Genomic DNA, 12,386 nt, shown 5'->3' with positions numbered 1-12,386 from the left:
CTACCTGTCCCTTAAATGTTAGCATTCCTCAGGGTCTGTCCTCAGTCTTTCCTGTCTTCAAACTCTCAGGGAAGGACAGCCATTAAAGGCAGGGGGAATTTATAGTTTGAAAAGGCTAATGAAATATAATAAAGTTGCACGGAGAATTTAAAAAATATTGCTTCTATATTCTAAACATAGGAAAGAACATGTTTAGTAAGTGAGAGGAGGCATACTGGTTAAAAAAAGGTTGATAAGCCCGACTCCATACAATCTCGTCTGCCATCCCTGCTTCAACAGCCAGTACACTGGCATTTCTTAAATTTGACTGCAGCTTGTACTGTTCTCCTGAGCACCAGACCCTATATACCTACTGCCTTCTGGACATCTCCAGCTAGATGTCCCATAGATGCATCAAACTCAGCCAGGCCCAACCCGAACCCAGTGATCTTCATTAACTACCACCCTGCCCCTATTCCATTCTTCCCTGTCTCTGAGAGTGCACATCATCATCTGCCTCCTCCTAGACTCCTTTCTCCTTAGCTTGTCTTCCAATTACTCACCTACCCGCTTCATTCTTCCTCTGAAATATCTCTCCAGGCCAGTCCTTCCGATCCATCACTATCACCACTACTTTCTGGCATTATTTTCCTTGCCTGAACTGTTAAGAAACCTCAAACCCCTCCACTGGCTGCCACGATTGCCTTTCTTAAATAAATGTGTCTTCAGATCTCTTTTCTGCTTAAGGCCATGTGTCTTCCCACTGCCCAGGATAAAGCCCACACTCTTCAATGTGACACAAGGAGTTCAACTGTCTTCCACATTTCTTGTCATTCTTTCTGCCACATGCATTTAGACATAAGTTTACTCAAGTACTGTAATGCACTGTGCTTTGTGTGCTTGGTTCCTGCCTGGAATACTCCTTCTTCTCTTCCCCCCACCCCACCCCAGCCCAACCTGGTCAGAGTCTACCTCTCCGGACCACAGCCCCATCTCCACTCTTCCAGCCCTAGAATTCTCTGCAGACCCACATGGTTCCTTGGCTCCAATCCCACAGCACAGCACTTACAAAATTATTTATTTGTCTATGTCTTACTAGACTGTGAATCTTTTGAGGGGTATAAATTTACGCCTTCATCATTGGCAACAAATAACCAAAGTAGTCATTCAGCAATTTAGTGGAAAGAATAAAACTATACCAGTCACTTAAAAGCAAAGTATATGAGGAAAAGATTAATGTACATATATGACTACTTAAAGTATTTTAGACATTGTTATCCCCTAAAAGTATATTGAAAATAATTAAAATGCAAATTTGATATATAAATTATTCTCACAAGTCAATAAAAGACAAATATTCTAAAAGAGTAATAGACAAAGGACAAAGACTATGCCAAGAGAATACGACGTGGAGATGTGTATAAAATAAAATTTAGCCTCATTAATAATCAAATAGTACAATTTAAAAGAATGAGATGTTTTTCTCTATCAGATGGCAAAGATTATAAAATAATAATTACCAGTATTGTATATCAAAAATAAAACAGGCTTTTCTTATATACTGCTGTTAGAGGTATCACTGTTACAACTTTTCTGCAGGGCAGCTTGGCAGTACACATCAGGAGTCTTAAAATGGCCATGCATTTCACATCAGTAATCAAGTTTTTCAGAACACTAAGTAATATGGGAAATTATCACACTATAATGTTAAGTGAAAAACTATAATCACAAAATGTGGTATATAGTATTTTCTTCAGTTGTAAAACAATTAAACATAAATACATAAATATGTACATTTCTCCTTTCTGGATACGAAAAAGTAAATATATAAATATTTCCCTTTCTAGACACATTCTAGTTTCAGATCTACTAACTGCCACTCTAAATGTGAAAAAACATGATGAAGCCTCAAAAAAAAGTACCTGCTGATTCTCTCATTTTATATATTTTTAGGAGTTTTTAAATAGCCACTTGGAATCACTGGCTTCTACTTAATTTGCAATAAAAAATTAAATTAAAATGCTCTGCATATTCCTCATATATGTTTCTGTTAGGTCATGTCCCCAGCTATGCCACCTTCATCCCAATTCTGCCATTATAGGTTTTTGTCTTTAAAACTTTACTTTTGCAACTGTTAAATTTTATCTTCTTAGATTAGGTACACTGAGCCTTCCTGTTAGATTTTCTGGGCTTCTGTTTCTTTCATCTATTCAGTCGATCATCCCTGACAGCTTCCTATCTTTGGCAAATGTAGAATCTTGCCTTCCTCATTCTCATCCCAGTTACTTGGAAGCATAGAATTCAGGGCAGAGCATTGGCAGACTTACTTCTAGCACCCAGCTCCTCTTGGATTATCAGCCCTTCTGAAGGAGATGATGGGTGGCAGGACTAGGAAAGAGCATTCAGAACATCACACGCTTTATGAAAGAGCCAGAGTGAGAGTATTTGGAAACTGGAGAGGGGACTTGAGAAACTGGGGAGTGCTGCAGACATAGAGGAATAGAGGAGTGGATACGGCATAGAATGAATTCTCTTTTGGCCTTGGTGCTTGTCTTGGTTGCTCAGTACATCAGGTAACTGAATACATTCACTGCCCACGCCATTGCGGGTAGTACAGTGGTTTCCCCTTATCCGCAGAGAATATGTTCCAAGACCCCCAGTGGATGCCTGACACCACGGATAGTACCAGATCCTATATATACTATGTTTTCAACTAACACATACATACCTACAATATAGTTCAATTTATAAATTAGGCACAGTAAGAGATGAAGAAAAAAATAATAAAACACAACAATTATAACAATTTAAAAACAATATAAAAGTTACGTAAATGTTGTCGGTCTTTCTCACTCTCTCAAAATATATCACAGACAGATTTGCTCTTACTGTAGATCTTAGCAACTTTGGCAAATGATTTTTTTCTTTAATAACTTGAGAACTTTCACCTTTTCACTTAAAAGAAGCACTTTACAGTTTCTCTTTGGCATGTCCAAATCGCCAGCATCACTATTCTTTTGCTTTGGGGCCGTAATTAAGTAAAATAAGGGTTACTTGGACACAAACACTGCAATACCACAATGACTAAGTGACCAACGGTTGGGGAGCTTATACAGCGTGGATACATTGGATAAAAGGATGATTCACGTCCCAAGTGGGACCGAGTGAGACAGAGAGAGATTTGATCTTGCTACTCAAAATGGCCTGCATTCAAAACATATGGCCTGTTTATTTCTGAATTTTTTTGAATTTTTTATATTTTCAAACTGCAGTTGACTGCAGGTAACTGAAACCACGGAAGGTGAAACTGCAGGTGGGCGAGCAAGAGAACACTGTACTTTGCCTGCCAGACCTTGTGCTAAGAGCTCTGTGCACATTACCTTGTTTAATCTGCACCACAGCCTTAAGACACAGATCCTGTTAGGTTACCTTCTGTCCAAGGTCAGACAGCTGACAAATACCGAAGCCACAATTTGAACTCAAAAAGTCTGAGCTATTACATCTCACAATTCAAACATATTTCAGTTGACATATTATGGCCAACTTTTAACCTCTGTGCTATTTATTTTATTTTCTACAGTGGAAGGATTAAATCAAATGACCCAAAGCTGATTGTAGTAAGACATATCTTTTATGGCTATAGGGAAAAAAATGGTCATATAATTAATACATTTTTTTTCTTTTTTTCCTCCAGAGAGAAGAAATTATCAAACTTATTTTTGAAATATGTGGTAAGATTTGACTATCAAGAAAAAATCATCACTTTAAAAACCAACCCCACAATGTTCTGTGTTGGTCAGGATAATGTGTTCACCCAGACGATGTATATTATATAGCTCACGAGAAAGTGAAGCTCATTTGAAAAGTCAATGGGAAAATGAAAGGAAGCACTGAGAGGGGCTGTGGGAATTCTGATTTAAGAAAAGAAAATCTTCCTGGGGTGGTTATGAAGTGTGAAGATGCTGGCCTAGAGTCTGTGGGCAGCCAGGCCTTCCGTGAACACAGCTTGTTCATTTACATTCAGTGACATTTACCTGAGCTTGGGGCAGGGACAACAACAAAGGAAGCAGGACCACAGGGGCCTAAATGGTATCTGAGTCCAGCCTAGCTGGTGGCTATGTGTCTGTGTTTTCCTGAAGCAAGAAATCTTTCTGAATGGAGTCATCAGCATTATTTCTAGAGATCGTTCCACTTCAAAGGCAGGAGGACAGTGTCCGGGGGTTGTCTTACTTCACAACTCTATGTAAATGCTTCTAGGGCTTAAATACATTAGAGTTAAAATAGTTACCAGAAAGAGGAAGTAAAGAAAAGAGATGAGACGAATGGCAAGAAATTAATGGAATAATGAAGAAAAGCTTCTGTGTTTAAATTGGACAGAAGGAGGAATATCTTTGTTCTTCCATACAGAGAACCCCAGAACTAGCGTGCCACTCAAAGACTTTAAGAACCAGCCTGGGACTGTGCCTGGTGACAGGCCAGTTTAGACATGGCTTCTGAGTTCTGGAAGCCCAGTAAAAATAGCACCCGTTTCCTCATGATTTTTTTGTGGTAGGGTTACTGGGTAACATAAAGATATGGATAAACCAATGGAACCCTGATCATTCTTATTGCCTGATGGTGACTCTGACAACTGCTTTAGAAGTTGTTTATTGACCAGTATTCTCATTATCCTCAAAAGGTTTAACAGTATGAATGGATTGCTGGCCTCATTGATAAGATGGGAGTCGCCTTAGTCAACATCATGGGCGACTGGGGACATAAACTAGAGTAGCCAGGAGTAGCTATTCTTGTGTACATATAAAGGCGCTGATCTTTCCACCATCGTTAAAAACTTTCATCCCATTACTTTACCCACTGGCCATGCCAATGAACAAATCTCCATTTTCGTGTGAGGACATGGTTGAAAGCTAAAATATAAGCTTTCGGATTCAGAGTAAATACAAATTGTGGAATAATAAATTTAGGATAGTGCTTATCTCTTAAGGAGAGGGAAGGGAATATAATCAGGAAGGCATACACAGGGGATGCCAACTCTTAAAAATATTTTAGTTTTTAATCTGAGAAATTGGCACTTAGTGTTTATTATTTTGTCATCTTCAGTGTTTTGGGTTTTTTTTTATGTGTTTTTTTTTTTAATAAATTATTTTTGAAAAAGAGTCGGGTATAGAAAACAGAAGGGAGACCGTTGTCATCTGTGTTAACAGTCACAGAAAAGGAAAGTAACAACCCAGATCTCAGATTCATCTTTGCCTGCCTCTCCTTTCCCCCCACCAATCTGATACCAATCGGAGATGTTTTTTCATTCCTGCAATGTTTCTATCTCAACATTCATCTTTTAGGTTGTGGGCCCAAATGCAAAGAGACTCCACTAGAGCTGCTGTTTGTGATTGACAGCTCAGAAAGTGTGGGGCTACAGAACTTCCAGATCATCAAAAATTTTGTGAAGACTCTTATTGACCAGGTTGCTCTGGACCTCACCACAGCCCACATAGGCATAATCAACTATAGCCATAAGGTGGAGAAGGTGGCAGATTTGATGCAGTTCTCCAACAAGGATGACATCAAGCTGGCTGTGGACAACATGCAGTATCTGGGGGAAGGCACCTACACAGCCACAGCTCTCCATGCAGCCAACAACATGCTTGAAGCTGCAAGGCCAGGTGTAAAGAAAGTGGCCTTGGTCATCACTGACGGGCAGACAGATAGCCGAGATGAAAAAAATCTAAAAGAGGTGGTGAAGAATGCCACGGACATCAATGTGGAAATATTTGTGATAGGGGTGGTGAAGAAAAACGACCCCAACTTCGAAATGTTCCACAAAGAAATGAATCTAATTGCTACTGACCCAGACAGTGAGCATGTTTATCAATTTGATGACTTCCTTATCCTGCAAGGTAAGACTCAGCTCCAGAGTAAAGGAATTTAAGTTCTTCCAAGTACCACAGCACTGGATTATTCTGAGAAAAATAGAAATCAGGAGGCTAAAGAGGCTTATGCGAACGTTAAATTGTAACACGCAAACTCCAGGAAGTAAAAACATCCAGTTAAGAGAGTACAGTTCCTTGTCTTTATTCACTCATAGTAAGTGCTGAGCTAGTCTTGGAGTTAACTAGGGGTATCTATGGTCAAAGGACATGAATGAAAAGAAAGAATAAAATGTGGGGATATTGCTAAGATTAGTTGATGTTCAAAAAGTTACCTATCTAGAATAAGAGATAGTGCAAGCCAGCAGCAAGGCAGGAAATAACCATAGAATCAAAATGAATTAAATAGTACATGATACATAAAAAAAAGTTATGATAATCTAAAGGAGGAAAGATATAAGTAACTGGGATTATTCTATACTATTTTCTGTTCTAGTCTCTATTCTCTATTCTTATGAAAACAGATAATGTTCTATTCTGTTTTTATGAAAACATATAATGAGTAAATAGGTTGATGTCAGGAGTTTATCTTAACAACATTTTGAATATTCATCATATAGTCAATGCCAATCTGATGGGTGCCCCTATGCTACTACTTTACCCTTTCGCATGAACTGGCATTTCCTAATGAGGCATTCTAAGACACTGACTCACCTATGATTGATGTATGGCTAGCATTGCTTTACAATGAGACATGCTACAATTCTTTGGAAACCAATGACTCATTCTGGCAGGGCCCATACCCAGCAAGCTTGTGAAGTAAGTAAAAGTTACGCTTAATGTGTTTGCAGTCTTCAGTTTGGTTTCATTTTTCCTTCTCCACCCACTTAGGAGTGGGGACCCATGTGGCCTGGCACAGAATCTCCTGGCTCATGCTGCTCCCGACCTTCTCCAAGTACCAGAATGGCTGGCCCTAATGATAGCACGCCATGCTCAGAACCTTCCCACTTTCTAGACAGGTTATATTTTAATAATTGAAGAGCTTTATTCTCTTAACTAAAGGAGTTAGTAATTTGTTCCAGCCAGTGAGTGATATATTTTTGTACTCGCTGGCCTTTTGCTATTCCTAAAATCGGAGGTGAGACTTGCCTTTCCACAGAGTAGTTCACAGTTAATTGATGCTTTAGCTAAGCAAGCAGTTAAGTCATTCATTTGCTTATTTGGGCCCTCATATACTATTAAATTAAATTACATTATTTTAGATGGCCTCTTACAGATGATGTAAAAGCGCTTTAAAACTTAGTTCACCTAGCAGTTGAGTTCAGGTGATGGGAAAGTGTTTATTCTAAGAAGAGTGCAGATCTCTTTAAAAAGGTTTTGAATAATGTTTCATTACTCCTACTATTTCTCTTTTCTACTTCTCTTTTAAAAGACACCCTGAAGCAAAGATTGTTTAAAAAACATTGTGAGGATATTGATTCCTACCTTGTTAAAGTTTTGGGTTCTCCAGCACTTCAACCTGGATTTGGGATATCAGGGGAAGAACTCAGCAAATCCACTCTGGAGCCTCAGAAAGAAATTTCTGAGTTGGTAAGTAACTGTCATAATTGTTTAATTTGTGAGCTTAACATTGTGTTTTCTGCCTGTTTTACATCAAAGACCATCTTGCCTTGCACTGACAAGAATCAGCTGATGTATGTGTATTTTTAGGCCCTTGGCTCTAAATATTAGCACTTTGTCTCTAGATTTCTAGTTCTGAAATAGCTCTGGGGCTTGTGAGCATGAATATGAAATTTTAAAATATTCTATATTTTATAAATAATTTATTAAATGTTGCAAGTAATATTTTTATATTATGCTTCTGCCACCACCAACGTCGTCATGTACACTAGAACAGATTAACATCATGCTATTTGAATCACCCACTTGCCAGCTTTTAGATCCTTTAATACAAGTCACAACTCTCCCTCATCTGTGTACCCACCTCCCACTCTGTAATCTCTCAATCTTCTTCAAAGTGCACACATGCTCAGCTTGCCACTCTCCCACACTCCAAGCCATACTCTTGCTCATTTAGCTTCCACCTCCTATTCCCAGAGTGGGGACTGGGAGGGAGGCTATCCATGCATATTATGCAAGGTGGATGCTTTGTTTCAAAGCTCCCCAATCACATATGCATGAAAGTAACTTCCTTAGATAAATATGACTGTTTTCACAGCAAGCTTCTGGATACTGACTGTCAATCAGATCACAAACAACTATTAGGTTCTTTTAGGTGACAATTGGAGAGCTTCCCATAATTACTGTTGAGTACTGGAGTCTCTTCTCCACCAGGTTATAACTAAATTAGACCTAGATGTAGCTGTACTACACATATAGACATCCTCTAGGAAGCGGGCACACAGCATTCACAACCCTATTCTGTGAGCTCAGTGAAGTCCCTGGCCTGTTCTTTTATAAAGCCGTCATGGATATGAAAGACTCATTATGAGCAAATGCAACAATATTCTAGCTTCGGGATTCAGCTGTCTAGTGGGAATAGTGAGAAACCTCTAGATCAGTAATTGGACTCAGGACCATTCAGAAATCAGGCCTAGGATGTAATTCCTAAGGGGACAACAGGACTCACTAGATTTTTGTACTATGTTCAAAAAAGAACAGAAAGGCCTCTAAAGCATTTCTGTTTGAATAAATACTAACCATCTCTGAGATGGGTAGTTTCAATTAGGGCAACAGACTGCCTCTTGATTATAGATCAAAATTAACACACACATTTATACTACATGGTTTATATCAGGATCACCAAACTCTTTCTGAAAAGGGCAAAACAGTAAATCTTTTCGGTTTTGCAGGCCATTTGATCTCTGTTGCAATTACTCAACTCTATCTTTGAAGTACAAAAGCAGCCATAGCCAATACTTAAACGAATGAACATGGCTGTGTTCAGATAAGACTTATTTCCAAAAAGCAGATGAAGACTTGAATTTGACCCACAGTGTTTGCTGACCCAGGTCTTTATGAGAATTTTAAATTAAATTACAGACAATAATGTATTATCTATCTAATATATAGTCTGTCTCTAAGCACAGAATGTTCCTGGGTTCTTCCTTGCTTGTGTGACATATCACTTTGTTGCCTCCCTAGTCAAGCCATGTCCCTTTCTAAAGACTTTCTAAATAAGAGCAAACTCGGGTTTCACCCAGCCAGTGATACTTAAACTGAGCTCTCTTCTTAATCAATGAATTCCAATAAAATATATTGATTATTTACTACTGTACTAGGTGGTGACTCTTAAGACACAATTCCTGCCCAAGAGAAGTCCATGATCTATCAGGGAATGGATAAGTATAAGAAGTATTAAGAACTTTAGCAGAGCTGTGGATGAAGCATAGGAGATGGAGCAATTAATTTCAGGGCAGAATAATGGGAAGCTTTACAGAGGAGGTGGCATTGAGCTGAGTTTTAAGAATGAGTAGGCGTTTTACAAGGCAAGAATAGGGGGGAACAGTATTTCCAGCAGAAGGAACGTGTAGGCAAAGGGGAACTCCAAAGGGCACAGTATTTCAAATTAGGACAAGTTCAGTCTAACTGGAGCCTAAAGTGTGTGTGGCAGAATGGTAAGAGTTAAAGCTCAAAAAATAACTTGAGGACCAATCATGTGTCAAGCTAAGGATCTTAAACTTCATTCATAGGCCAGGTAACCAGGAGAAAGCAGAGAAGTTTTTAAAGCAAGGGTGATAGGGTCACATTTGGTTCACAGGAAGAATAACCCTGGTTTCTGTGTGAAAGATAAATAAGAGGAGGAGGAAAGGTGGCTGGGATATGGGGAGCAATAGTCCAAGTGAGAGATAATAGCCCCTGAACTAAGCCAGGAGCAGTCAGAATAAAAAGACACATGAACTGGAAAGCCATTTCTGGGGTTGAATGAATAGGATTTAGTAATTGGATGGATTGGAGGTTAGGAAGATGGAGGGGTTTGGGGATGTCAGATGGATTTCTAGCTCAGAGATAGGGCGAATTAAAACACCATCTACTGAGATAGACAATACAGAAGGCAGGATGGGTTTTTTTTTTTTGGAAGGAAAACAATGAGCTTAGTTTGCACGATGTAAAGTGGAGGTGCCTGAGGGACATCCAAGGCAGTTATGACAGAATGAGGAACCCTATGCCTCGTAACATGACCCAGGAAGGTGGATGGCCATGAGAGGCAAGTGATGTTAATTGATTATGACAAATAAAGCATTCTAGTAGCTAGGAAGGGAAAGGCATAGGAAGAGTGCATCCAAAATAGTCTGGATTTGTAACACCAAGAGCTGCATAGAGGGAAACTGAGGATCAGGTAGGTCCCCTTACAATGCCTCTCACTGTGACAGTGGGAGCTTGCAATGAACTTGAGCTTCTTGGATAGCCCCTTTTACCTCTAGACCTTCTCACCCTGGCTCTCTTTGCAGAAACACCAAGGCAAGACTGAATTTTTAAACAGTGAATGCTCCTGATAGATATTTATCTGAACAAACATATATGCATGTATCTCTCTGTCATATGTGTATATAATGTATACACACATACACATAAATAAAAAACATATGTATATATCTGTGCATGAACAACCACCTGTCTCTAAAAGTATAATGACTATCCAAACATCTATAGTAAAGTAGATCTGTCAAAATCTTTTGATTCTCAGATTGTTCCCAATCCTACCCTAGGCAATACTGTAAAACAAATAAACAATCTCAGAAGTCCTTTTTTTGTGTCTCTGTGCCCTTTCTCTGTTGTCTCTTCTAACACTCTTTGAAACACCTGTCTCTGTCCTTCCTTCTTTCAATCAAAATCTGTTCTTAGGAGAAAATCTGATATCAGCTATTTACATTTTTCTGTGAAATCTAAGTCCATGGTTTCTACTTCTAAAAAATGACTTACATTTTAAGCATTTTATCTAATTGAGAATGAACTTGATATGTACTAAACATCTGGGTGTTGGGAAACAAAGAAAGCAGAAGAATTTCCTAGATTCTACTAAATTCTTAGCACTTCAGCAATGCCCTGTGCTGTTGCTCGTTTAGGCTAGTCCCGGGAAGTTAAACGTGTATGTCCATTCTACTCTGTTCCTCTCCTGAAATCTCAGGATAATTTATACTTTCTTCTGCAATTTATCACATTTTATGTTGTTAATAATTATTTATATACGTACTTTAACTCTCCTAATGGATTTAAATTCCCTGAGGACATGATCTATGTCTAATTAAACTTTGTGTCCCATTCACACCCTAAAATTGTGCATTATCTTGCATACAGTAGATGCTCAATAAATACTTATTGACGAAATGAAATATATACTAACTGTTGGACTAAACTGTTGGAAAGGCATCAATTATACTGTTATGAAAAAAGATTTTTTACATAAAAACTCATTATTTATTTATTTTTTTTTGAAACTAATAATGTTGGCACTTCATGTTACTTTATCCTTTCTGGCTTTGGTCGGTTGGGTTAAGATTTCCAGGATATAAATGGGAGTAAACAATAAAATCAACATCATTTAATCAGACTAACTGGTTATAACTAGTAAGCATCCATGAAGGAAATAAGCATATTAATTTCTTGCATGAAGTCACGTTTCATCATTCTAAATGCACCAATAAATAATGTCGACATTAATGAAAGAAATCAAAGACAATACAAATAAATGAAAAGATATATACCATGCTTGTGGATTGCAAGAATATTGTTAAAATATCCATAATACCCAAAACAATCTACAGATTCCATCCAATCCCCATCAAAATAATGATGCCATTTTTCACAGAACCAGAACAAAGAAATTTGTATGGAACCACAAAAGAACCTGAATAGCCAAAGCAATCTTAAGAAAGAAGAACAAAGCTGGCAGTTTTATGCTCTCTGATTTTAAACTAGATTACAAAGCTATAATAATGAACACAGCATGGTACTGGTCCCACAAAAAGACACATAAATCAATGAAATAGAATAGAGAACTCAGAAGTAAACCCATGCATATATAGTCAATCTGTGACAAAAGAGACAAGGATATACAATTGGAAAAAGACTTTCTCTTCAATAAGTAAAGTGAATCTGACGAAACCTTTGAGTTCTTAGATTGATGAGAAAACTGGACAGCTACATGCAAATGAAGGAAACCAGACCACTATCTTATACCATATGGAAAAATAAATTCGCAATTAATTAAAAACTTGCATGTAAGACATGAAACCATACAATTCCTAGAAAACATAGATAGTAAGCTCTTTGATATAAGCCTTAGCAATATTTTTTGGACCAGTCTCCTCAGGCAGGGGCGACAACAAAAAAAAATAAGCAAGTGAGATTATATCAAACTAAAAAGCTTTTGCACAGCAGAGCAACCATCAACAAAATGAAAAGGCAACCTACTGAATGGGAAAAGATATTTGCAAATAATACATACAATAAGGGGTTAATATCTAAATTACATAAAGAATTTACACAACTTAATATAAAAAACAAATGACTCACTTAAAAAATGGGCAGACGACTTGTACA

General features: G+C 38.0%; 1 protein-coding gene across 1 annotated transcript in view; it reads left to right on the top strand.

The window, feature by feature from the left end:
- Positions 1–12,386, top strand: part of COL28A1 (collagen type XXVIII alpha 1 chain) — a 130,070-nt gene that overhangs the window by 108,200 nt on the left and 9,484 nt on the right. Inside the window, exons 30-32 of the mRNA XM_025046936.1 lie at positions 3,674–3,710; positions 5,319–5,873; positions 7,276–7,433. Of these exons, the coding sequence (XP_024902704.1) occupies positions 3,674–3,710; positions 5,319–5,873; positions 7,276–7,433 (750 nt within the window). The remainder of the gene's footprint in view (positions 1–3,673; positions 3,711–5,318; positions 5,874–7,275; positions 7,434–12,386) is intronic.

Source organism: Pteropus alecto, unplaced genomic scaffold (assembly GCF_000325575.1).
Source record: "Pteropus alecto unplaced genomic scaffold, ASM32557v1 scaffold21, whole genome shotgun sequence".
Taxonomy (NCBI): domain Eukaryota; kingdom Metazoa; phylum Chordata; class Mammalia; order Chiroptera; family Pteropodidae; genus Pteropus; species Pteropus alecto.
Note: the sequence above shows the minus strand (reverse complement) of the source record. Positions and strands in the feature narration are given on the sequence as shown.